The 26,732-nt window shown below is 41.9% G+C and overlaps 3 protein-coding genes across 3 annotated transcripts; all 3 read left to right on the top strand.

Annotated features, from left to right (window-relative positions):
• Window positions 1-7,092: 7,092 nt before the first annotated feature.
• On the top strand, window positions 7,093-10,429 carry rtn4rl2b (reticulon 4 receptor-like 2b; the record flags this gene model as incomplete). Its single annotated transcript, XM_083890605.1, has 4 exons — window positions 7,093-7,123; window positions 8,323-8,549; window positions 8,646-8,879; window positions 9,563-10,429. The coding sequence occupies 4 exons, from the start codon at window positions 7,093-7,095 to the stop codon at window positions 10,427-10,429; spliced, it is 1,359 nt and encodes a 452-aa protein (XP_083746731.1).
• Window positions 10,430-17,163: 6,734 nt separating this feature from the next.
• Window positions 17,164-19,380, top strand: selenoh (selenoprotein H; the record flags this gene model as incomplete). The annotated part of the gene is made up of 4 exons (XM_083891453.1): window positions 17,164-17,179; window positions 17,501-17,630; window positions 18,371-18,513; window positions 19,274-19,380. 4 exons carry the CDS (start codon window positions 17,164-17,166, stop codon window positions 19,378-19,380), a joined length of 396 nt encoding a protein of 131 aa, XP_083747579.1.
• Window positions 19,381-21,216: 1,836 nt separating this feature from the next.
• clp1 (cleavage factor polyribonucleotide kinase subunit 1) lies at window positions 21,217-23,067 on the top strand (the record flags this gene model as incomplete). Its single annotated transcript, XM_083890619.1, has 5 exons — window positions 21,217-21,489; window positions 21,604-21,711; window positions 21,844-21,963; window positions 22,121-22,258; window positions 22,381-23,067. The coding sequence occupies 5 exons, from the start codon at window positions 21,217-21,219 to the stop codon at window positions 23,065-23,067; spliced, it is 1,326 nt and encodes a 441-aa protein (XP_083746745.1).
• Window positions 23,068-26,732: the final 3,665 nt, after the last annotated feature.

Below are 26,732 nucleotides of genomic sequence, written 5' to 3'. Positions count from 1 at the left end.
GGACATACACGCAGTGGTTTTAGGGAAGGCTTGATTTACTTTGTGTTCTGTTGATGTTTGGTGATTGTGAGTTTCCTATCGTTTTCATTCATTTCATTTTAGAGGTAGAATCCACTTCTGAAGCCATAGTGTAACTTTGAAGCTGTCTGGCTTTTCTTTTCGCTCAGCTGCTCAGTTGTTTAAAAAGCACGACTGTTGCCACGGACGCAGAGAGACATAAGAAGCGCGACGGCTTAATCAGTATTGTGTGAACTCATTTGGTTTGACTTCGTTTGCATAATAGCTGTCTGCTATAGCATGCAAAAACGCATTTGGTGAGTCAAGATGTAAAGCAAGACTATTTTTTTTTATATCAAAACAATTATACACATTTTACACTATGGGTATTCTCTATTTCTGCTAATAAACCCTCCTTAATGTTTTATGCTGGAGCTTTAATAATCATGCTGAGCAAACACAGCATGACAGAGACAACAAACAGCTAACAGAATATGATTAGCTGAATATGAAATGCTTATTGCATCTGTCCGAAAACACATTCAAAATAAAGAGTATATATTAAAATGTATGCAATTTGTTAAACTGTGGGAGGAATCTGCTTAACCTGAGAGAACCCACGCACTATCCAGTGTTCCCTGCTCGCTCTGAGATGAAACAGAACAGCCCTTTGAAAGTAAACAGCCGTTTTCTCCACGTTTTCCTTATTTTAAATCTTTAATTACATTAATCTTTAAAGTTCATTCAACACAGGCCAGCGTCACTGCTCCGTGAGGGGAATAACAAGGTGGCACAGGCCTGCCCTCTGATGGATCTTTAGTGAAACTTCTTTTTTTTATGTTAACTGTGTGGCTCAGTGGAGAATCTGTAGGTCATCATTGTGCACCAAATGAAATGAGCATTTTCACGTACCCGTGCTGCATTATTAAAATTAATAAAAATTAATAATTAAAACCTGTGTTTGTCTTCAATCCAATCCAAATACCAATGATACACTTCTCTATTTCAAATCTGCTGGGTTCACTGCAGCCCCAGTGAGAAAACTGAACCACAGATTGTGACCATGAGGCTGTTGGCAGCAACGTGGGTAGGAGTTTTCATGTTGTGAGAACTTTCACAGAGGGCATACTTGTGTAGGGGAAAATCTGTGGCAGAGTTTAACCCTGAAGGGACACTCCTCCACAACAGCCTCGCTCTGATTCTCACCTGCTGTGCTACATAAAAACTGGGTTCAGCTCCACAGCGTCTGTTTATGTCCAACGTGTGTGTGATTATTACCTCATTTATTACCCACTTGTCCAACTGGAGACCAAAACCTGATCCTAATGAGGGATTTGTGAGAAACTGGTTAAGGTTGGGGCTCAGATTTGTATTGTGGTTAGGTTACAGTTAGGGACAATGCTTTGGTTAGGCTGTTTAAATGGGGTGTGTGTGTGTGTGTGTGTGTGTGTGCTGGGAACATGTGCGGCAGATTGTTGTTCCCTTCTCATCTGCGTCATCAGTATCTTGGCAATACAGGCTTGTATGTATGTATGTGACAGACATAAAGTGACAGTGACCTGTTTTTAGTGCCGAGGACGAATGATGTCTTTATTAGCACACAGATTTGGTCCTAGCTCACACTGAATGTGCCAACGTCTGTTATCATTGACTTGAATGTGCTGTTTTCACTCTGTCTCTAAAGCTGAAACAATGAATGGTCCAACACGCAAAGGGACTGTGCCGTGGGAATAATACACAACTCCTTATATGGACATCCTGTTTGGGGTGTGTTTATAGGTCACATATTCAGGCTTTAAAGTGTTTTTTTTAATTGGTCTTTTGTGTTCATTTGATTTGTCTTCATGTTTTAGTTGTGATATAATGTAGCGATAATTTTGCAGAAGTCCATTTTTCTTTTGAACTGTGACATATTTCCAAGTTTCACAAATTCAGTCCAATTTTAAACATTATGAGTACTTTTTTACAAAGGTGTGTCGATATAGTTGGTGAAAATTACATTGTTTTTTCATCAGATTGCCTATAGGGTTTGCTAAAAAAAAGGTTATATATTACGCTCTATATTGCACATTCTTATAGCCTCTGTATGTTTAAACATAGTGATGGGGAAAAAAGCAGCCTAAATGCTCTAAGGATTAGAAGAATGACTCTCCAGACTTTGAATAACAAATAGCCAATAAGTAATGTAATGTATTCTTTTCACTTTATAATATGTATCTACGTTCCTTTTTCTGTGTGTTTGAGCTGTGGTGAAATATTACACATCTAAAGGTCGTTGGCTCTTCAGGTTTTAAAAGTGAAGAACTTTAGACACTGAAGCGTCTCTTCTGGCACAGCGACTAAATATCAAATGATTCATTGTCTTGTTAATTAAGACTTGTGAGACCTTTGACGACACCCACATGTTCTGATTCATTTGTTTCGACATGTTTTCAGCTTTACACCAGGAAAAAAATTGAAGGTCTTAATGCTATCCAAAATGTTTTAGTTATCTTACATTTTTAGTCAAATACTGAATATTGAACTCTCTCACTTACTGAATAATAGCCTTCCCAATTTGGATGAATACACTGACTGATGTGTTTGAATCCCCAAAAACCCTCTCAACACAAAGTTAGCTTTATGGAAATGTTTCAGACTTCTCTACATAAGCAAGGGGGGGGGGGGGGTTATGGTTATGAACCGAGGCAGCAACACGTTTTTTGTTTTTTTTCAAGACTCAAGACAGATCCTTAGGACATGCTGTGTTTACACCAGTTCAAATGCCAGCGTGGCCGTGATTCACTTTGACACAGCAAGCTAATTAGAGTATGTACGCGGGGGAGATCTGGAAGTCCCAACAGTCAAACGTCTTGTAACATGCAGAATTTTTATGACTTCTGTTACTGTTAGGATGGGTCACCTCAAAACATACACTTAACATTACCCAAGAGTCTAATTGGAAAGGAACGTGTGTCTACTGTGGCAGTTTGGATACTCATAGATTCAGCACCTTGGACAGGTCACTAGACCTTCTGTCCTGATGACTGTGTGGTGACCAAAGAATTAGAATTAGTCATTTCTGTACACACACCGGGTGCAGGGGGAGTAGGCAGCACTTATTTGTTCCTGGGGAGAAATGGGGGATTGGGTGCCTTGCTCAGCGGTACCCCATCCCTTGGCCCATCCCACGATTGAACCAGCAACCTTCCAATTAAGAACTCAATTCCGTTCCTCTTGGCAGCTGCACATACAGACTGAATACCTTGATCATAACCAGGTAAACAAGAGGTAAAAGGGCAGTAATGGGGGTTAGATATGTTGCTCAGGGGTACCCCAGCTCTTTGACCTGGTGTGGGACTCAAACCAGCAACCGTCTGGATACAAGCCAAGTTTTCTTTCCACTTGGCCATGGGCTGCCCTCAAAAATGGGGTAACCTTAAGCTTATCCTTACAAATCCCATCTTAATCCTGACTTTAATCAGAGGCAACCCATGGCCAAGTGGAAAGGGAACCCAGGTCACCAGGTCAAAGGGCTGGGGTACCCTTGAGCAAGGTACCTAAACTCCATCCCTGGGCGCTGCTCAGTGTCTTCTCCTAAGTTGAGGATGAGTTAAATGCAGAGAAAGAATTTCCCGAAGGCGATTTAAAAAAAAAAAAAAACGAGGTTCTGCATCATAAGGACTAGGTTTTGGTCTCCATAAGAACTAATGGTCTTGACAAGGTCTTAAGAGGTAACAAATATACACACACACACACGATGCTTACATGATCCACACATGTGCTGGAAACAACAACCTCCCTCCCCTTCACACAGAAGCCTGGTCTCTTAGCCGTCGTCAGCCCCCTCAGTTACTTCACCGCAGCCAAGAAACAGCGTGATCTTAGACGTGCAAGTTGTGCCCTGCTCCTCCCCTGCTCACAGCTTGGAGCTGCAGATGACCTTCAGTGGAGCAGGTTTTTCAGTGAGTGCACGTTCACATGGGAACAGATGATGAGCATCATGGTGCGCCAGGCCTCCACACGTGTCGTGAAGAGAGGACTCATAAGTAAAGATGACCCACCTCTCCTTCACACCCTGACATAACACTGTAAAACTCACAAGATCTCTAGGTCTTGTCCATGTATATATATATATATACAGTATATATACGTGTGTGTTTGTGTGTGTGTGTATATATATATATATATATATATATAGTAGCAGCAACGATAGCTCAGTGGTAGACTTAACCCTTTAACACGTATCGCAGACGTCACGATTGCGCAAGCGTATTTTGCTATCGGGAAAAAAATGGTTTCTGAAAGCTAAGAAGCTGCACGTTAAAGCCAACATGTAGTTATTATGGTAATTTCACTGGACATTTAGACAAAAACTAAAACAAATACTATTTTAAATATGCTTTATAGTGTTCAAATTTCAAGTTTTTCTTAATTGGCAGCATGTGAATGGATATGACAGATGAGTGTGATTGATTGGGTGAATGGCAAAACTGTAAAGTGTAAAGCAGCTTTGGTAGAAGTAGAAAAGTGTGATATAAATACAGGCCATTTACCATGTGGACAAACACGGGCTTCACCAGGGTTTGAATTGAACCAGTCCATATGTCGTGCAAAGATCGTTTTGCCCCACCGCTGGGTCTCCCGCTCGTGTTCGTCTGTTGTGAATAGTAGGTGGCTCTTGGCTCATTTCCAATCTGGCCTACGCCAAATGAGACAGATGATTTTTGGATTTAATGCCAAATGAGTTTTTCCCTCCCACTCTCCTTCCCACAACACCCCCATGAGTGCACGTGCTACAGTGGACGCAAAGCTCAGTCTCCATAAGCTGCAGCCATGATACAGGGAATATTCTGCATGACTTTTTCCAGGAGACTGTTGTGATTGTCTCTTTGCACATCCATACTGGTTGCATGAGGTATTGTCATTATCAAGGTAGACTTATAAGTCTATGTCTTTTGTGGTGGACACTCTCGCACACCAAAGCCCATATAAAGAAAATCCGCAAGGTCACATTATGGAACACATGGTGTTGATAATCCACCACTGTCTCCAATTGTTCAAGTTCAAATGTGTTGCATATGCGACACAACATCACCAAACAAGGCAGCAGCAGATCTGCAGCTCTCGTGTCCCTGCAAGCTGAAAAGGCTGATTTTCTCTATATGGGCTTTGGTGTGGGAGGGTCCAAACCAGGAAAGGCTCTTACAGTGAGAACGAACAGCAGGATGAATATTCTTATGGTGACATAGACTTATTCTTTATTTCTTATTCTGTAGATTTTATTAGATGAGCCTTTTGTTAAATGATCTGGTGCTAAAAGGTGCTTTAAACTTTTGCCATTCACTCTCATTTATTCACAAATGTATGCAGCAAGAAGACCAGGGTTCTTGATGTGGTTGGAACAAGGATCTTTCTGCACAGAGTTTGCATGTTCTCCCTGTGTGTGGGTTTTCTCCGGGTTCTCCGGTTTGCTCCCACAGTCCAAAAACATGCAGATTTGGGGATGAGGCAGCTTGGACACTCTAAATGACAATGACAATAGATGAGACTGGATAGTTGTTTGTGTCTATGTGGCCCTGTGAAAATCAAAGGTCAGGCTACTGAGGACTATTATTTCCATCTTTCTTTACGCTTGCAAGACTTGAAATAACCAGATATTACAACCGGATATTGCTAAATGTAACAAACCGTGATCATATCACAAATGAAGAAGTCCGAAGCACCATTAAGCTAGCTACAGGTTTTAACCACCTTGAGAACCTATATATATATATAGCATCGTCAAAAGAAGGAAGCTGAAATGGTACGGCCACACAACTAGAAACAGGGGTCTATCAAAAGTAGTACTACAGGGCATGGTGGAAGGGAAGAGAAGAAGAGGAAGACAGAAGAAGAAGTGGGATTACAATATCCCCGAAATGGACCCACCTGACCCTTGCCAAAGCCCAGGCGGTAGCACATGACAGCAAGGGATGGAAGGAATAGTATGCTCAGTCACAAAGTGCCCACACGACCACCCGGTCAAGGTAACGGTAACGGCCCTGTGATGGACTGGCGATCTGTCCAGGATGTGACCTCACATTTCACCTTATATCAGCTGGGATTGGCACCAGCTCCACGGGATTGGCATCATGCACCACAACCCTCATGTGGAGGATAAAGTTGTAGAAGATCAATGAATTGATCTTTCATAACCATTCACACATCAGGAGCAAGCAATGTGGGGTCAAGTGTTTTGACCAAGGACACATTGGCATGCAGACTAGTGAGCTGGGAATCAAACCCTCAACCTTCCAGTTGAAAGTAGAGCTGAAACAATTCATCGTCAACTATTTTGATAATCGATTAATCAGGTTGAAGCTTTTTTCATGATTAAAACAAGATTCCTGATTGTTTCAGCTTCTTAAATGTGAATATTTTCTTCGTTTCTTTGCTCCACATACAACTGAATCATTTTGGTTTGTGGACAAAACAAGACATTCGAGAACATCGTCATTTCCAGGTTTGACAAACACTGATCAACTTTTTTTTTTTTTGTACATTTTCTGGCATTTTATTGACCATAAGATTAATCGATAATATAATCGACAGATTAATCTATTACAAAAATAATAATTAGTTGCAGCTCCAGTTGAAAGTTTTCCCTTCTGTCCTTGCTGGCAGCCAAGTTATCACGTGTCAGTGTGTCAATCTCATATACTTCAAAATAACTTATAAATAACTATTTTCTTCAATCACTGGTACCGTCATTGTTAGGATTTTATATAATTTTCGAATAAAAACAAGTCTTTTGACACACACTGGCGCCTCACCACTGTATCAAACAATCCTGCCCCGCCACTGCCTTTCCAGTCGCTTCCTGCCGTCACTCTCACTCCTCCTCCCGGCCTGACGTAGAGAGGAACCTCCGCCGCCCACGGCTGGGGGCGCAGAGCAGCCGCGGGTATAAACGTCGTACCGGGACTCCTCCACCGTCACTGCCTCAAGCCGCAGCCACACTCGTTCACCAGAGCTGAACCTCAGCAGAGATAGCAGCAAGCAGGCACTTCCACGCCGCGCAGGCTAACTCGCTTTCGGCTTTGGTTCGAGATGGGGATTCGGAGGAACATGAGGATGAGGAGCTCCAGCGCCCACAACTTTAAGAGTGAGTCTTTCCCTCCATCCTGCACCTGCAGCTTGAGATGCACTTTAAATCCATACAGCACGTTTAAGTCATTAAATGTTTTGTAATTTATTGTATTATGTGTATTCTTTAGTTTAGTAGAAAACTGAAGTTCTGTATTTATTGTTTACGCACAGTTGTGCACACTTTTTTAATTATCGGGGCGCAAATTATTTAAGGAATCAAATGTATCCTTTAATTAAAAAAAGAAGAAGAACAAATCCATTATTAATAAAGCAGTGACTTAATCTGCATTGGCTTTCTTGCAAAGGTTAATGTTTAACAAACCATCCTCAATTGATCCACGTCTCCGCCTCTTTTACGCACGGAGAAACAGGCTTGATTTACGCACACTCTTGAACTTTTCTCACCTCACTCATTTACTTTGGACACTTCACATGCGCGCTATCACGCAGTTGTCCGTCTGACAGTGTCTCACATAGCTTCTTCAGTTCATGGTCCGAGTTGTGTACAGAGGTCACCCGTTGGAAAATCTTGCGCACCACCAGATGAATGGGAAGCTCATCATTAATGAATGCATGTACTTTTCCCGCGGTGAATACTTTTGTGTGCAGTTATCTGAGCTCTGCCAAGAAGCCGCTGCATTATTTAGAAGAACCGAAACTGATCCGGTTCCGTTTACCCGTTTTGCGTGTTTTACGCGTGCCGTCGCTCCTGTTACCTGCAGCTCAACGGAAATCCTTCCGGAAAGGAAAAAAAAAGCCTGAGAACTAGAAAACAGGGTCAGTTGGATGCAGTGAGGCACGTCACGTATTATTCATCGATTTTGCCTCATAAATCTGTTTTTTTCTATAATTATTCTTATTATTTTGTGAGGTTTTTTTCCTGAATTCCTGAGCTCCACAGTTGTGTAATCTTGCCACAACAGAAACTGAGACCTTTGTTTTGTAAAAGGATCAGGTGGACATTGTTGAATGAATGATTCCTATGATGTGAATTATTGATGAGCTCCATAGTTATGGGGGTCATCAACAGGTCACAGGTGAGAGCACAGCAAGGGTTCACATGAATCACTGAAGACATCCAGGAACGGCTTGGGCCAAAAATCTGACACAAAGTCTTTCAATGTCTGCTAACATGAGAGCTTTATGTGTTTTCATTTATTTCTCATTAGAAATAACACATCCACCCTAACTCTCTCTCTCTCTCTCTCTCTCTAGGTGGACTGTCTCTATGGCTGATTCTGTGGCTGGTGGTGGTGAAGCCGAGCGGGGTGACCGCATGCCCCAGGCTATGTGTGTGTTACCCTACGCCCATGACGGTCAGCTGCCAGTCCCAGAACCTCACCATAGTTCCCACTGGTGTGCCCTATGATTCTCAGCGTGTGTTCCTGCAGAACAACCGCATCACAGAGCTTCGAGCAGACTCTTTTGGATTTGAAACACAGGTAAAAAAAAAAAAAAAAACTCACAATCTAGTACGTTTTATATGGGGGTAGTGTTTAAACATATTTGAACACACTGTTCTTCCTTTGTTTCCTCAGGTGCTGTGGCTATATGGCAACAATATCACATGGATTGAGGCCGGAGCGTTCAGTAACCTCAGGGTGCTGGAGGAGCTCGATCTCGGTGATAACCCTTTGCTACGACGTCTTGAAGGTGGAGCTTTCAGGGGCCTGGAGAAGCTGCAGAGCCTGCACATGCACCGCTGCAAGCTGGCCGCTCTCCCCCATGACCTCTTCCGCAAGTTGTACAGTCTGCAGTTTCTCTACCTGCAGGTAAAGCCAGAGCACACACAGGAAAACACACACATACAGTATATGGACATAAAACCCAATGATTTCACTTAAATAACACTTAGTAATACTTCCTGCACGGTGAATACCATAAAAACAGTGTGGGTGGGGGTTAGGATTACCAAGAGTTTGGTACTCTGTGACAATTTGGGTTACTGAGAATCTTTGGCAGCTGACCATACGATCTCAGTCCCTGCCAAGTGAAAGAAAGGAAGTCTTCTCACATTCATTACAGCTCCAGGTCACCACCAATTACAGTGTCACCACTTCTTTAAGTGTACACATGATATATTGTAACTTCAGAGGAAGTGAGATACTTTTTTTTAAAATTATTATTACTTTAGCCAAAATGTTTCTCCCTTTAAATCCATTGCAATCTATATCTATATTCAATGTAATTCATCTTTTTAATGATGTCATCTGCTTTATCATCTTTATAGAGTGAATTTTATTATGTGTATTTATTACTAATTGATCCATTTTTGCCAATTGCTGCTTGTACTTTCCCATGATGCCACACTGATTCCCAAAGTTTTTTTTATCATTGTTTTAGTTGAGAGACGCCTAATGGCAGAAATGACATACTGTGCTTTTAAGAAAGAAATCATCTCAACCCTGTTTTTCCACTTTCCACTAAATCTTCTTGTATTTGGACTCTGCTTCAGGAAAATCAGCTCCACTTCCTGCAGGACGACCTGTTCTCAGACCTGGTCAACCTCAGCCATCTCTTCCTCCACGGAAATCGCATCCGTGCCGTTTCTGAAAACGCATTCAGGGGCCTGGTCAACCTGGACCGCCTCCTCCTCCATGACAACCGCATCAGGCAGGTCAACCGCCGGGCTTTCCGCGACCTGGGCCGCCTGACCATCCTTTACCTGTTCAACAACTCTCTGGCTGAGCTGCCAGGCCAGGCAATGACAGATACCCAGGGCATTCAGTTCCTCCGCCTGAATGGTAACCCTTGGTCCTGCGGCTGCGAAGCTCGTCCCCTGTGGGAGTGGTTCCGCAAGGCCCGGATCTCCTCCTCTGACCTGATGTGTTCCTCCCCATCCCAACGACGTGGCCAGGACCTCAGATTCCTCCGGGAGTTGGACTTCGCCCTCTGCCCTCTGCCTGACCCCGGCTCTATGGCGGGAACCACTACGACCACTTTCAGCACCAAGACCCGCTGGTGGTTCTCCAAGAACAAGCCCGTGTCTTCGTCCAAGGCGTTGCACCAGAAGAACTCAGAGACGGGGAAAGCCTTCCCCTTCTCTAACGGCAAGACTCAGTATCTCCCCAAAACTGCTGTAGAAACCCTCTCCTCCAAGTACGAACTGTCCGCGGATGAAGTAGCACTGCCCAAGCTGGAACCAGAAGAATACTGGGCCAACTATGGCAACGAAGACTCCTCCATCCGCTGCTTGGACCTGGAATGTCCCGATGACAACGCAGCATTCTCCACATCCTCCGCCTCAGCCATCACCACATCTCTTCTGCACCTCCTAACCTTTTCCATCATCACATTCTCCCTCCATTTACTCTTTGGCTGAACTCCTCTCTCCTTCACACCCTTTTTTCCTCCTTTGAACTCCCTACCTGCTCCTTTCTACTCTAACAAAAACCTGGATCTTGACTCTGTTGTTCGTGAAAGAGCAGGGATCAGGTGAAGCGCACGGAAGAGCAGGACAGGACTTCAGCGCCGAAGTAGCTGCTGCTCACCAGCGTGTTAGAAATCAAGGCTGAAAACTGTCCAAAAAAGGCAAATACCTTTAGTATCGTGAGATGACTCGACAGGCAGATACAAAACGGACAGCTGGGGGTTTTTTTTATATCACAGCTGTGAACAGTAACGGTAACAGCTCATTTCTACAACTCACACACTGTCATTCACTAATTTCTTTCATCAAGAATAAAAGTGGTGTGGCACCAGAGTAAAGGGAAAGAGAGAAATAAGACAAAGGAGGCATCAAAAGAGAGGAGTGAGAAACAAACGTGAGAATTTCAAAACACGTGTTAAGGCAGAGAAGAATGAGATGATTATCTGACTCTCCTTCAGATTGTAAGAGAATCTCGTGTGAAGATGCCAGCAAACCACCACCCACTCGTGTACATACACCAGCCACTCACCATCACTGTACATACACTCATCACCCACTGCTCTGGATTTCAGCTGCACTCTCTTTTCAGTACTTAGAAAAAAGGGCAGCATGTGATGATAGAGAGGTGGATTTTAAAAGGAACACAAAGAACCATCTAACCCTTAACCTGTAATCTCATTTTCTCCCCTCATGTTTTCTACACTGTTTCTCTCTCAGATTAAGAAATCATCTCGTCTCTGATTTTCCAGACTAAATCTCAGTCCTTTATGCACTACATGTCCACTTTAATACATTAGAACCCTCTTTAAACATGTTCAGGATAATGTGAGTGGGTGAATCTGCCTTTTTTGCAGGTGACATTTAATAAACCCAAGGGTTTGATCTGATTCTAGTGACTTGTATTTGTTCTCATGCAGACAATAAACTGATCACAAGATGCATTTGATTACACCTCAATTTGTGTTTTTGGAGTGTTTACCGAGCTCGTGTTCAACAGCCCTGAGTGTGATCTGAATTATTCATTTACGCCATATGTTCGCCTCATGATACATAACTGTGAATCCTCGCCGGACATACCATGAAAGATACTGTGACATTGTTAGATTCTGTATTTTTCAACATAGAGACGTGTGTTAGGACAGTGTTTTTTCTGCTTTATTAAAAAAATAAAGAAATAATAATTGAACAGAAGTGAGTGGGAGTTTCTTTGTTGTTTCACTGACATATGTGCCTGCTATGAAAATGGCCAGCAACTGACATGTACACAGACAGGAGGAGATGGAAGTAACATTTACTAAGCAACAAAATAAAGGTTTGTGTGGGGAAAACGTAACATACATCAAGAGTATTGAGGATGAATGTCAGCCTCAAGATGAAATAGATGAGTTCTTTTGTCATAGAGCCTCAATTCTTTAGATAAGGAGGGCACATGATTCTTGTATTTGTCGTTTTGTGAGAACCACTAATCATATAAATCATATAGAGTGGGGACATTGTTGGCAAAGTGAGGACATTTTGGCTGGTCCTCACATCTTTGAAGGGCTTTTTCAGGTGTTAAGACCTGTTTTTTTTATGGTTAGGGTTAGGCATCTTGTTGTGATGGTTAAGGTTGAGGTAAAGGGTTAGGGAATGCATTATCTCTATGAGGGTCCTCACTATGAATGAAGCGCAAATGTGTGTGTGTGTGTGTGTGTGTGTGTTCTTGTGGCATACTGAGGACCAGTGAGGGTTTTTAAGTGAGGTCACTTTTACGAAGTGACGACATTTTGGCTGGTCCTCACTTTGTTTTCACTGAAATCAATTCCGTAGGTCGTAAACATGCAATAGTCTGTTTTTAACTAAGGTCCTCAATTTGGTACAAAACCCGGTTCCACCTGCGGAAATTTGATGGTACTGCACCCAGTAGTTCTATATAGATGTCATTCATGAAGTAGATATTTGTAATTATGTTGATTTATAAAGCGGAAATGCTGGTCCTCAGTATGCGGCAAGTACAAGAATGTGTGTGTGTGTACCTGTGTGGGTATCTTTGTGAAGACCAAAAAACTTATAAACCTAAGGGCATGAGGAAATTTTGGGTAAGTGGGCTTTTTCCAGATTAAGACCTAGGATTATGGGCTAGAATTGGGTTTAGGTTAGGGTTAAGCATCTAGTTGTGATGGCTAAGGTTAAGGTAAGGGATTAGGGAATGTATAATGTATATGAGTGTCCTCACTACTTGTATCTGTTGCCTCTTTAGGACATTTTCATCTTGTCAGGACCTGTAGTCCTCATGGATACCAAAACCTGTTCCTAATGAGGCAGCACCTCATTTCTAACAAACTAGTTAAGTTTAGGATTTGACATATAGTTCATTTGAGTAAACACTTATTTTTGGTTGTCCAAGTGAATGGAAATTACTGCAGTGTTCTAAGAAGAGTAGTGGTGGAAACTTGCGTGTTGTGTGTGAAGTGTGATAGTATGAGTGTATGAGTGTGTGTTGAAGGTGAACAATCTCATTATGTGATCACTCCTCACCCCATTCTGTTTTCACACAATGTGCAGAACACGGCTATATTGGGCAACATGGGTGGGTGGTGGTGCTGGGGTCGAAATGGGGAACATGCAAGGATGGAAATGTGACAGTGTGTCCCAGAATCAATCCGCACACCTCCTCAACAGACTGACAGGATAACTCACACCATCATAATCACAGTGACGACGATGACGATGATGATGATGCACGTCCTCATGTACATATACACACATTCAAATGGTTACATTCAGAGAAGTTTGTGATGAAAACACCATCAAGGCCACATTTACTCTTGTCCTAAATGGGATCTTGTCCTCAGTGAACATATTATCAACCTGTGTCACAGAGGTTTGGAGTCATTTTCCTATGAAGCTAGTTTTTGTCTTTTGGATTTTGTTGCTGTTTTGCAGGCAGCTATAACTCAATGATGAATGAAAAGCACATTTTGAACATTTAGGCTGGCTTTACACGACAACACTCCCGGGTGAAACCGACAAAATATTTTTTTCAGATGTGCCTTTCGTTTAGACGGCGACGGTGTTTTTGGGGCTTAAAAACGCAAAAGAAATGAACCCACCCTCCAGAGTAGAAATCTTAAAAACGCTCCACCGTCGCATTCCCGTCTAAAGGGTTGAAAACGCAAAAGTGTGCATATCCATCAGTCGGACATTCAAGTTGCCTTAGCTGCTCTGATACCTATCCAGGAGTCATTTCCAAGTTGAATGTTTTGGTTTTCCACTGTGGGCTTCCTCAGCGTCACTAGAGAGAAGTAGAAGGACGTTTCAGCGCATGCGCGCGCTCCTGGTGTTGTTGTATGGCAGTGCTTCACAGTGCCACCTAGCCACCTGGCATGCATACTACATCAAATTTCACACACTTTTGCGTCACCGTGTGCATTCAGATTTCCACCCAAAGACGCTCGTCTAAACCCGAAATAAAAAGTGGGAACGCAACGCCACTTTTGCAGATGTGTTCAGATCGTTGTCGTGTAAAGCTAGCCTCAGTCTCAGCTTCTGTACCCTCATAATCACACATGCTGACCTTTCTACCACTCCCTACTCCAAACAGTGGTAAACACACCAGTAGCCTCTACATTTTGGTTTATTTAATTCATGATAAATATCAATCTATAAATAAGTAAAACTGCTTTGTATGTAGTAGTAGCTTAATGTTGGATTGCACTTAAATACCTTAAATAATGGCTGATTTAAATTCTCTTTTCAAGTTCAGATCAGTGACTGTTTTTCCGGTGCAGAAGTCATTAGTAGAGAGAATTCCTCTGTAGTTGTCAGACTTTTGATGATGTGCACTCATCAAACACTGTACCCACTCATTCTCCCTCAGTTATTTTTTCTTGCCTCTCTTTTTTGTTTGCCTGCTTTTCATCCTCTGTCACTCTTTGTCTAAACGCCAATCATTTCCAGCTCCTCTCTCTCCCTGTCACAGTCTCTCCCCCACATGGTTATGCCTTTCTTGGCCAAGTCTGAGTTTTGGCTCCTACGTAATTGTTTGCGTGCCATTGGCGGCGCGTTTGCTGACGTTCACCTTCGCACGTGTCTTGTTTGCAGAGGACACACAGGAGACTCACACCCTGACGTCAGAGGGTTCGGGGAGGGGAACGAAGAGGCTGAAAGAGCCTTTTTAGATGTATGAAATTCACTCCTTCACTGCCACAGTCCACTGAGAGTTCATCTTGAGAAAGAACACGGCACAACGTCCATAACATCAGTGTGACAATGCAGTAGCTGCCGTCAATATGACAGCTGACCCACAGCATCCATTATTGATGAACACTCATTTGCAGCATGGTTGCACTGACCAGCTCCTTTTGTCCGGTGCGTGGAAACATGAGCCTCGGACGCAGTGAACCTCTGCTCCTGACGGCACAGCAAACAGAAGAGGAAGGAAAATGAGCACGGCATCGCAGAGGTATCATCGGACCAGATGAATCTGAGTGGAAACACTGCGGTGATTCTCATTCAGCGGCCCCCTAATGTCAGTGTCAGTGACTGGATGAAGTCCTAATAGGAACAATGAGAACACTTTAATGCATACTGGTTTTTGGTACATATAAAAAATTTGAGTCGAGTTGTGCTCGAACTGTATAGTGGAAAAGCGCCATATGATGACTTTCACATAACACAAAGGATGTCGCTCTTCATTGAACCCAAGTCCATGCTCTGGCTGGTTTGTCCATTTGGGCTGCTGAAGAAACATTAGAGTAAGGAAAGGGCCTGTCCCAATTCAAACCCTAGCCCTAGATTTGAGCCCTTGCCCTAGATTTTGTGCGTTCCCGCGAGGGGGCAGGGTGCCCCAATACTTTAGGGGCAAGGGGAGGTGCCTAAAAATGTCCCTCGCCACCAAGTCAGCTCTGGACCAGGCTTGTGGGCAAGGGATTATCCCATGATGCCTTGCACACTCAGATCGGCGAATTTCTGGAACAATATGGCGGCTACCAGTGCAAACAACTATTCACAAATATAAATAAAATACAAAAATAGTGTTAGTTAGATGTATATGCAATGGACTGTTATGTTATAGTTTGAAAATCGTTATTTGTAATATGCCGAGTGCTTCGCAAGACTCTGCCCATGATACCCCTGCCCCTGTATACATGCGGACGTGTCGTGCTTATCCAGAAACATCCCGACTGTTGCGAGCATGCGGCAAACGCTTCTTCTGTTTCGCATATTTCTTCTCCGTTGATTTATCAAACGAAGATAAATCAACATAGCCCACAGTACTACAGGCAGGAGCTCCGTTGGAACCGGAAATGAGTACTTCTTCTGTATGGTGGTATTGCAGTTCACAGGCAATGTGTATCACCGCCATCTACTGGACTGGGGTGGAAATCAGACACGTCGATGATGCGCGTGACATAGGGAACACGTTCGCTATACGCTAATTTGCATACTAGTGGTGTCCCATTTCTTAGGGGAAAATCTTCCCTTGCAAGTGTTCTCAGAGCAAGTGAGAGAATTGGGACTGGGCCAAAGTTACACACAGAACCATTAAGGCCACAAAGTGCTCAGGAAACAGGGTTAGCAGACATTATAGAAACCAGAATTCACTTATCAGATGGAGAGTCCCAAAGAACCACCCGACTGTCGCAAACAGTATAGAAATAGATCTGCATTTGTGAATGAAAATCTGCCTTCTGCTGTTGTTTGCTTGTGCCCACACACACAGAAATGTGTACATGTGATCGTCAGCCTGAGTCAATCAGACGTGTGGTGAGAAGAGGGCACATGTGTGTCCGTTGGTCTGTTCACTCCTCTGAAGGTTCATGCACACATGGCTAAAAATACACCGCAGCAGACGGCACACGCAGATTTTGATTAAGAGACACAATGGAGATGTGGTGTGCGTGCGGCCTATTTCCGAAAGACAAAGAAAACGAAAGATTTAATCAGGAGGAGTTGAAGTGACCTCACAGCCGAGATGAAACGTGGACTTTGAGAGTTTGCTGGAGAGGAACAAAGGATGAACAGAGCACCACCTCGCTCTGGGATGAGATATAATCCACGTCTGTTGGCACTGACGCAATTTGTGACGTCCTTTGTGCAAATGAAGTGCCCAAACATGTGACTGCCACCCTCCCCATGAGACACATGAGGATTTGGTATTGCTAATCCTGTCCACAATGACTTTGGAGGATGCAAATAGATCCATCTGTTGCTCTCGAGGCATTTCTCTCACTTTCTTTTTGTTTGTCTTAGCTGCTTACTCTCAGCTGAAGCTCACAAATAACATTACAAATTAATTTTTTTTAATTTAAGTTTATATGAATGTGACGACACAGAGGAAATGCATTATGTTATATCACACGTGAAAATATGTGAGGGAAATGCATGCTATCTGTCATATTTGTCCCTGTAACCATGAGCCAGGTTTTTTGTTTATTTTTTTTAATGTGGCATTGGATTTAGAAAAAAGTGCTGTCTAATGTCTTTTTGAAAACAAGTGTTTTAAACCATTTTGCATGTGTCGCGATGGTTTGCAATCTTTAAAAAGTGCCTCCACATATGCAAAGTAAAAAAAAAACAAAGTGGTGGATTAAAATTAGTTAGAAAGAAAGTTTTTTTAATATTGGTCTCGTCCGTCGTGACGCGCTGCCAGCCCCCCTCTCCTATGGTACAGTCCCCTGTCGCGCGGAACTTTTGTATCAGTAATGGCGTCGCTACTAGGTGGGTGTGATTTGTATGTGTTTACTGGTCGACAACTACAATAATTTATTTTCATTACACAGTAAAAATGTTCCCTGCAGTCAGTTTACAACTCGTGTTTTATGTCTGACTGCTTCTTAATCCCGGGACTCAGCGTTAGCTTTGTTCCAAACTAGCTTTTAAAGACATTTTTACATTTTAGCCTTTCACCGTGAAAGTTTCGCGGTGTTGGTTGGTCGCCTGAATTAATGTATTTGTCATCTCCCGTAACACCACAGGTAATTGGTCTAGTATGTTGAGTGTGTAACTACATTGTGATGAAGAGTATCTCGTTGTGTTTAGGCCGACGAGGGAGGAAACGCAAAGCGGAAGTTGAGGAGGAAGAGAAGCCATGTGTGAAGGAAAAGAAGGAGGAGGAGGGAGGACATGGAGAGGAAGCACATGATGCTCAAAGGGTGGTCATAGAACACTGGTGTGTAATCAATATTTACTCTTAAGTTAAATAAGTATTTGATCTTTGTTATAGGTGGAAGTTGTACTTATTTCCCCCTCATCCTCTGTGTTTACTGAATGTACTACTTACTAATACTGAAACCATCTATTCATTTAGAGGTTATCAACCTGACATTAAACAAACCATACTGAACTGCATATTTCACACTGTCATAATACATTTTAAAATAATGCATATATTATGTATGGCAAAAATGAGTCCCACACAGATCCTGGTTAGGTGTAACCAGTCACACACTTGTAATTATGCGAGTTAAGTTATAGAAGATTTTCAAATCTGACTTGACTTTTAAAACGTGGGAGACCACACACACAACAAACTTTGTCGCCCTTTTTAATCCTGAGAAAGTACAGATTAGATCTAGTCGAGATACAGGACCGCGTGCTTGGCGTTTAATCATGATTCTGGGGATTTGGGATCTCACAGAAACACACATGAATTGTGACGGAATCTGGCCAGTTATCCTCTAGTGTGGGACGGGCATTACACAATCATGATTCATGTTACTGGTCACTTAACCAACCTGGCTGAAATTTCAATTTCAATGTATTGAGAGGACAACAGCAGGATGCTTACAAATGAGGCCTAGAAAAACCCACGTTGGCTGATGTTGATATATTGCATCTACACACTTTCGGTGTAGCTGTAGTAACCCTTGCAAGTTCTCCGCCTAATTGCTGATGGTTTATTTCTGACAGCAAGAGCTGACGAGTGTATGGGCGTAATGCCGCGGAGGTGAAATCTGCCCTCCTGGCTGCCCACCCTGGACTGTCTGTTATCCTCAACCCCGAGAAACCTCGCAGGAACAGCTTCGAGATCACTCTTTCGGATGGAGGCAAAGGTGAGGAGGATGAGAAAAGGGCAAATCCAAAAATATAGCAGCCATATGGCGTCTCTGGGGTAAGACAATCATAGTTGGCAAAGTGCCTCTAGTTCCACACTTGGATTTTTTTTCCTCTTTTTAGTGGCTGATAAAAGGATGGAGTTGGAACAATACAGGCATTTGTCATACATAAGAATTAGCCAGTGAACACGTTTTCAACCATGAATTTAAGCCACAACAAAAAGTAATGTTTCATTTTTTAACTTTTCACGTCTGCTGTAAATCTGGGAGGTGTTAGCTATGGAAGTGAAGCAGATAAATGGAAAAGCTTATACTTGGCCAGAGTCATTATTTCTTGCTTGCTCATTAAATCCTGCTTAAACAGTCAACAGGAGGCAGTTGTTTACAAGGAGAGTAGAGCAGCAGCCAGAGACTTAACATTCTCACGAAGTATACATCTTGTTATAATTAGACACAGGGCCTGAAGTTAACTTTCTTTGACCACCAGCCACTGTGGCAGGTGCATTTTGAAATCCACCTTTTGGGCTTAAACAATGTTGGACTTGCTTTTTAAGTTACCATCATAAGTTAAAAAACATTGAAAAGTCCTAGATTTAAAAAAAAGTTTGATTAGGTTATTTTGTTTGAGTTAGTTAAACACCAGTTGCTTTTATTTAACCATGTTTATTTAAGTGTTATACTCTCAAAGTGCTTGTAACAAAGGAAGCATCTCTTAGATGCTGATCCTACAAATGACCTATTTCTCTGATGTTTCAAGAAACCTCTCTGTGGACTGGGATAAAGAAGGGTCCGCCTCGTAAGCTCAAGTTTCCTCAACCTGATGACGTTGTCGCTGCTCTTCAGGAGGCTCTGAAGTCCGAGTAGATGTCCAGTGGCAGGTGTGTGAGATAAATATTTCTGAGATAATTACTAATTGGAAAAACACACAACATTGAAAATCCCTGAATCCTCTCTGTGTTTTGCATTTGATATTTTAAAATGGCATGTTTGGAATGTTAAGCTACAAATATTCTTGTCTTGCATGCAGGATTTAATTATATGTGGCTCATGGAAGCAGAATGATGAGGAGCGACCAAGGAGAAGTTCTCAGTCCCTCCTCTGATGATCCAAGCTCCAACAGCTCACATCATCTTGACACACAGTGACACCTAGTGGAGCCTCTCTGACACAACACTATTCACAGTTCAACAGACATGCTGCTGTTTTTTTGTTTGTTTGATTCACTCTATTTTATGATGGTTGATGTGTTTTATGTCTGTTTTTGATAAATAAAGTTGAGTAATGTCTGTGTGTTTTTATTCAATTATTCAATTTCTATATTATATGGTTTCATGACTGAACTCGATTTCAGTGGGTCCCAGGAACGGGAGCAGTCAGTGGATACAATTCATTTCATAGCATCTCTATTAATTCAAGGAGCAGTTGGTCGATCCTGTCGAGTTTTTCCTTCTATCCATTTCCAGCAGGCTGTTCATTGAGAGGTACAATGCTGCCCTCCACTGTTCAAAGTCCTTGATCACAGTTTTCTTCACTCTCAAAGCGCTCTTCAAAGTTGTAAATCTTGCAGATCTTGTGTGTTATGTAATTCTTCAACACTTCAAAGTTCCTCCTCATCTTTTTAAAAATAAATAAAATAAAAAGATTGTGTTGCTCTTCTTTGTCAATATGGACCAGATGCATGAAGAAATGTCAAATTGCCTTGTTGGCAAAGTGATGATTCCTGTCAAAATTGACCACATGGAAATTAAGCATTTTAAAATACACACCTGTTGTGTAACACCACCAACGAAGCCTAAGGAAAATCTTCCAAATGTCTATATGAATGAATCAGACTTCGGTTCAATAAAGTTATTCAAATAAAGGGTAGGTTGCAGGACGTGACGTTATCGTCACGTGGTCATCCACAGCAGCGTTTGTTTCAGTTGCTAACGGATTATTCTTTCTACAATTAGACGTGATATAAGTCCGTAAGTACAATTCATTCAAATAATAATTTCATAGAGACTCACTTGACAATACACGAGCAGTTCACACTGACAACGAGGGCGTTTGTAGACCGCAAATCCTCATTTGCCGCTAAAAATGAATATGGCTAAGTTAGCATGCGAACTGCTAGCGTGCTGGTGTGTTCGCTGGCAGTGACTAGTGATCTAACATAAAGGTAGTTTATTTGTAATGTAAACCCAAAAGCCACTTTATAAGTTACACCGTGCTAGCAATGGGTTTGAACCAAAAACTGAAAATTGTGCGTCAAAAATTGTGCGTCAAAATCGTCTAAAAAATAACTAAACATGAACTATGTCTTAAATAAGTTACCTAGTAAATGTTTAAAATGACCTTAAGGTTTAACTCAACCCTGTCTAGTTGCAGGTAACCCTAACCCTTCAAGATATATGTGATGAAAGACAGTGGGGCTGGGAATCACTGGTAGCTGAATACATGTACAACTCACTGCACTTTCCAGAGCAGATTTAGTGCTAGAAATCCACTTATATTATAATTAAATTATTGCATTGTGTCCGTTTAAAAATGTAAATGGTGAACTTGCTTATTCCAATTTCCCACAACCCAAAGAGACATTGGAAATATCATGACAACAGAAGAAAGGATTTGCAATAACAGAAATGTTGTAGTTTTTAATGCAACTGTTTACATTTTTTCTTGATTTAATTTTTCTTTCTATACTTTCTCTCATAAGTCATGGCAACAGAGAGTGTGGAAAAAGTGACTGAAGATGCTCCAGCAACTGGAAAGGTCAGCACCAGATTTGACCTGGAGAAAGAGACTGAACTTCGGTTTGAGGTGGAGGCAGGAGAAGCAGTAGAGCAAGTTGACCTGGAGCTCCTCACAGGAATGGCTGAGGTGTTTGGGTCAGAGCTGAACCGCAACAAAAAGTATGTATTTGGAGCGGGCTCAAAGATTGCCGTTTTCACCTGGCAAGGCTGCAGTGTCAACCTTTATGGAAAACCAGAGGTGAGCATCAGGAGAGACCAAAGATCCTAATTTGACTCCTTAATTTTTTATTTACCGATGGCTCCTGTGTAACTTACTGTGTGAATGACCAGCTTTGCTCTCTCATCTTCACAGGTGGCTTATGTGTCAAAAGATACTCCCATGCTGCTTTATCTGAACACTCATGCTGCCCTGGAACAGATGAGGAAACAAGCAGAGCGGGAGAATGAGCGGGGGCCGAGGGTATGTTTGGAGAAAAGAAAAAAAAAAAATTCACAATATGATTTATTCAAAAGGTTACTGAATATAATATATTCAGGAACATTTATGCAAGAATTGTAATTTCCAGTAAATAATTGTTGCATTGTCCATTAGGTGATGGTGGTGGGACCCACAGACGTGGGGAAGTCAACAGTGTGTCGATTGCTGTTAAATTATTCTGTAAGGGTGGGCAGGAGGCCAACACTAGTGGAACTGGATGTGGGACAGAGTGGGGTAAGATGATTTGGCTTTATCTGGCATTATGTTGTGCAGAATTCATGCAAAATGTGTTTCATGATATTCCTCCTCTTGGTCAAGTTGCTTCATGAAGTGGATATCTGATATTCAGATTGTGGTGATGTAATCCATAAGGAACATTGTGCTCCTTCAGGTGTCTGTACCTGGGACAGTGTCTGCACTGTGCATCGAGCGTCCAGCAGATGTGGAGGAGGGTTTCTCAGTCCAGGCTCCTTTGGTCTACCACTTTGGCTCTACTACACCAGGAACCAACATCAAACTTTACAACAAGGTGAAAAGAAAGATCTTATCTTGTAACATATGCGAGTATGATGTCAGAAAATCTCTGCATTGTCATCAGCTTATTGTTTTAACACTGCTCACCCTAATCTCTTATTTTCTCATGATTTTAAGCTGACGTCATGCTTGGCCGAGGTGTTTTCCCAGCGCTGTGAGGTGAACAGGAAGGCCAGTGTGGGAGGATGTATCATTAACACCTGTGGCTGGGTGAAAGGCTCTGGATATCAGGCTCTGGTCCATTGTGCCTCTGCCTTTCAGGTGGATGTGGTGCTTGTGCTGGATCACGAGAGGCTGTACAATGAACTCAAACGTGACCTCCCTCATTTTGTGCGGGTTGTGCTCCTACCCAAGTCCGGGGGGGTAGTGGAACGGTCCAAGGAGTGCCGACGGGACACCCGGGATGAGAAGATCCGGGAGTATTTCTATGGCTTCCGAGGACTGTCCTTCTACCCGTTTTCCTATGAGGTTCGTTTCTCGGATGTTCGCATCTATAAGATTGGTGCACCGTCCATTCCAGACTCATGCTTGCCACTAGGAATGTCTCAGGATGACACACAACTAAAGCTGGTGCCTGTGACACCAGGAAGAGACCTCACGTACCATGTGCTAAGTGTGAGCAGTGCTGAGGACGGAGAGGAAGGGGCTAGGAAGGGCATCGTGGAGAGTCCTGTGTGTGGCTTTATTGTAGTGACTAATGTGGACACACAAGCACAGGTCATGAAAGTGCTGTCCCCAGCACCCAGACCACTGCCCAGACACACTCTGCTTATCATGGACATCCGTTTCATGGACATGAAATAAAAGGAAAACTCTTACTAGAAAGACGATTCATTGTAAAGGAATCATGGCTATTTAAAAATAGAACTGGTCACTTTTGTAATTAAGCCTTGTTTTATAAACAACAGTACAGAGACAATTTGTGAGAAATAATGTTTTATCTTTGGAGTAAGTATTCTTGATCTATTTTGTAAACATTTTTGTTTTCATGAGCAATAAATCTTTTATTTAAAAAAAATATATATACCGGTGTTCACTTATTCTATATAAGATGAGATATTCTTTTATTCATCCCACCATGTGCATAATTGCAGTGTTACAACAGCAAAAACAGTAAAACATACAGATAGATGTTCAATTGTGAGCATGCCACAGTAGCTCAGTGGTTGTGGGTTCAATTCCCGGTTCAGTTCGTCTACATGCTGAGGTGTCCTAGAGCAAGACACTTGATCCCACACTTCTGACGGATGTGTCAGCAGTGTGTGAAAAGATAGGAAGCTGCATATCCACTGAATGGATGAGTTGCAAAAGCAGCTTTGAGTGATCATCAAGACTAGAAAAGTGCTATATAAATACAGACCATTTACTATTATCAACACCAGGAACATTTCAGAACTAAAAAATAAAGAATCGTATTACAGTATTTAACTGGAATATTTACAACATTGATGCAATGTGAGGGATTGCACATGTAAAAATATCACACTGATATACAATACTGTATAGCAATTTTATAATGACCATACAGTATTATTTCGCACGCCAGTGTCACCGTGACTAGAACACATTATTTTAAGGAATTGAATTTAAATGATTCATTTGCATACTTGCGCATTTAAAAGTGTGAAGTTAATAATTACTTCTTTTTTTTAATAGTATATAGCAGGTATTTGATTCAACATATACACTGCAGGCCCTAAAAATATCCTAACAAAAAGCAGATGCTGTGCTGAGGAGTCAACCAGTTCAGCCAGCATGTTAATAACCTTTAGACATGGCCACACTGACTGCTACCATTGATAAACAGAGGTGGGACGTAACAAACCATATTTGCTCAAGTATTGTACTTGCTGAACAAATATGAAATTAAATACTGTCTTTTGGTCAGCGTTCGCTGCAAGTATTACTGACATCTGTCTACGATTTAGGTTATTTATGTTGAAATAAAAAACCCTGACCTGTATATCCTTGGCATATACACATACAGTATATTGTATGTAAAAAAATATACATTGTATATCTAGATGTAAAGTTATTGTTTATATACTGTGTACATAGATTGATTATTTTGGTTACAAAGCTTGTGTAGTATGTTACTTATACAGTTTATATACAGTATGTACAGTGTTCGTCACAACGTTTACTTTTTTAAGAGCCAATCACCATCCGTGGTGTTCAGACCACACCCCTTAACCATCTGATTGGCTGCTCATTCCAGTTGAGGAACGGCGAACCAGTTCCGGGATTCCGATGTCGGCCTAGCCAGCGAGCTAACTGGGGTTGCTAGCTAGCGGCTAACTCAAGGAGGACCTAACGACCCACACCTCACAGGCAAGACGGCTCGCATGTTTGACATTAGTCGTCGGCGTTACCTGCTGTTCGTGGTGACGGTTTAGTTTAAAGTAACGCTAATTATCTCGTGAGTGAGAGCTATCCGAAGAAGCGAGTGTAAAGCTAGCACGGTAGACAAGTATTGCAAGCTAACTCGTTTAGCTGTGGTTAAGGACTGAACGGTGTCGCAAAAAAACTTTCGAGGCTTGGTAAGAGCTAACTGATTATCAAGTATGTGAAGTATGCAAGAAGATGGCGACATTGTTAACTTGAATTGAATAAGTGTATATTGTGTTCATTAGTTTAGAAGAAGTTGGGTGTTATTGTAAAGGTTTCGCGTTATAATGTTATTGTATTCACTGATTCCCAGCTCAGCTCTGGCCTATTTAACGCCCGGTCAGTTCCATCCCATGGCTCAAAGATGAAGTGATATTCAAGACATATGTTGAAGATTTAACCCGAGTAACCAGCTGGAAAAGTGTCAGTGAGTTATCATTCACACTGAAACGCTCACATTTGCTCGACTGGCCACTTATCGATGTAGTTGGCGAGCTGCAGACTGTCACAGAGACAGGACACGATACGGAGATTTTAGGATTAACATCCATTTCAGTCGAGGGGATTTGTTGTGTGGCAGATGAGATGATTAACAACAGATATACTGACACTGGCGTTCGGACACAGCTCAGTATTTGTTAATACTGATGGTGGCTGAATAGAGGGGTGTGTCCGGACTATCAGATTACACTGTCACTCCGTTTTCAGTCCTTCGTCCTCACACTGCACGGACTAGTTTTTCATATGGAAAGATGGAAAGTTAGTGCTTGTGCGTTTATGGACGCGTCAATCCCTGATCGTTGTCATCGTGTTTCATTTGACCACCTGGGTGGGGCCATTAAGGTGACAGTTGTGTGTGTGTGTATATGACAACAGCAGGCTATTGAACAACTTTCTTGATGAGTAATGGGGATTAATGCGCTGTCACACAGAATTACACAACTCATTTGACAGAGGAACATGTTGCTTTGTGTGACCTAGTGTTGTGTATTAAAACCCACGACCTCTGCTTTATAGTTGAAGCTGGCAAAGTACAAGATTGACATTTTAAACACATTATTATTGTATGTACAGGCGTTCTATACTAGCAGATTACATTGGCATATTTCAATTATTTTTTTAATGAGTTCATTACACTGCCTGTTTAGAGATGAGAGAACTGCAACACGATTTATGCATTGTTTTGGTGTAAACAGGGACCACAGAAAGAAGAATGTTGTTTTAGAAAATCAATAATATTTGTGCTGATTAATACTTGTAATACTTTCTGACATGCTTTCATACAGGTATAATATTCCTATGCGCACAAGTGCATAATTCGGGCCCTCTTATACAGGCCGACAACACATTTTCTCTGCTTTCCTCATTTACATCCAAGTCAGTGGTTCTCAAACTCTTTATATATCAAGTACCATCTGAGAAAAATATTGCTCTCTCATCATCCTCCTCTTCCTCACGTATACTTCAGACACTGGTATAGCGAAAATAGATTACGATGGAGCGAGAGATACAGTGACTCAAATTATTATTGTTATCATTCTTATTATTATTAATAATAATAATAATAACAATAATAACAATAATAATAATACATGTATTATTGTTATTTGTTTCATTTTCTGGTATAAAAAAATCCTCAGTTCCACTCCAATCTCATACCCTGGTATATACAGTAGAACAACATTTCTCATATCCCACACCAGAGATGGATACCACCAAAGAAAGCTTGCGAACCATGAGTCTTAACAATGTGGAAATTGTGTTGCAGCTCTATGGTCTCCCTCTCCAAACAGGCAGTGTGCCGAACGCTGTCGACTCTATGCAACGCTCTGACTTGGCACTGTACAACGTATCGTATGCACCCTACCTCCAAATACCTGAACTAACCCATTAAAGTAGCTGCCATTTAGTCCAGTGAAGTAGTAATTTCAGCTGTTATTATTTGCTATCCACTTGTGTTTTAGCCACAACTGACATATTCTTTTTTTTTTCTTTTTAAAGGGACACCCAACAGCTCACAGAGCCCATGAATGAGAGAAGGCAGGTGGACAAAGCAAAGGACTAAATGGATCTGACAACAT

Source organism: Microchirus variegatus (assembly GCF_963457635.1).
Source record: "Microchirus variegatus genome assembly, chromosome: 6".
Taxonomy (NCBI): Eukaryota; Metazoa; Chordata; class Actinopteri; order Pleuronectiformes; family Soleidae; genus Microchirus; species Microchirus variegatus.
Note: the sequence above shows the minus strand (reverse complement) of the source record. Positions and strands in the feature narration are given on the sequence as shown.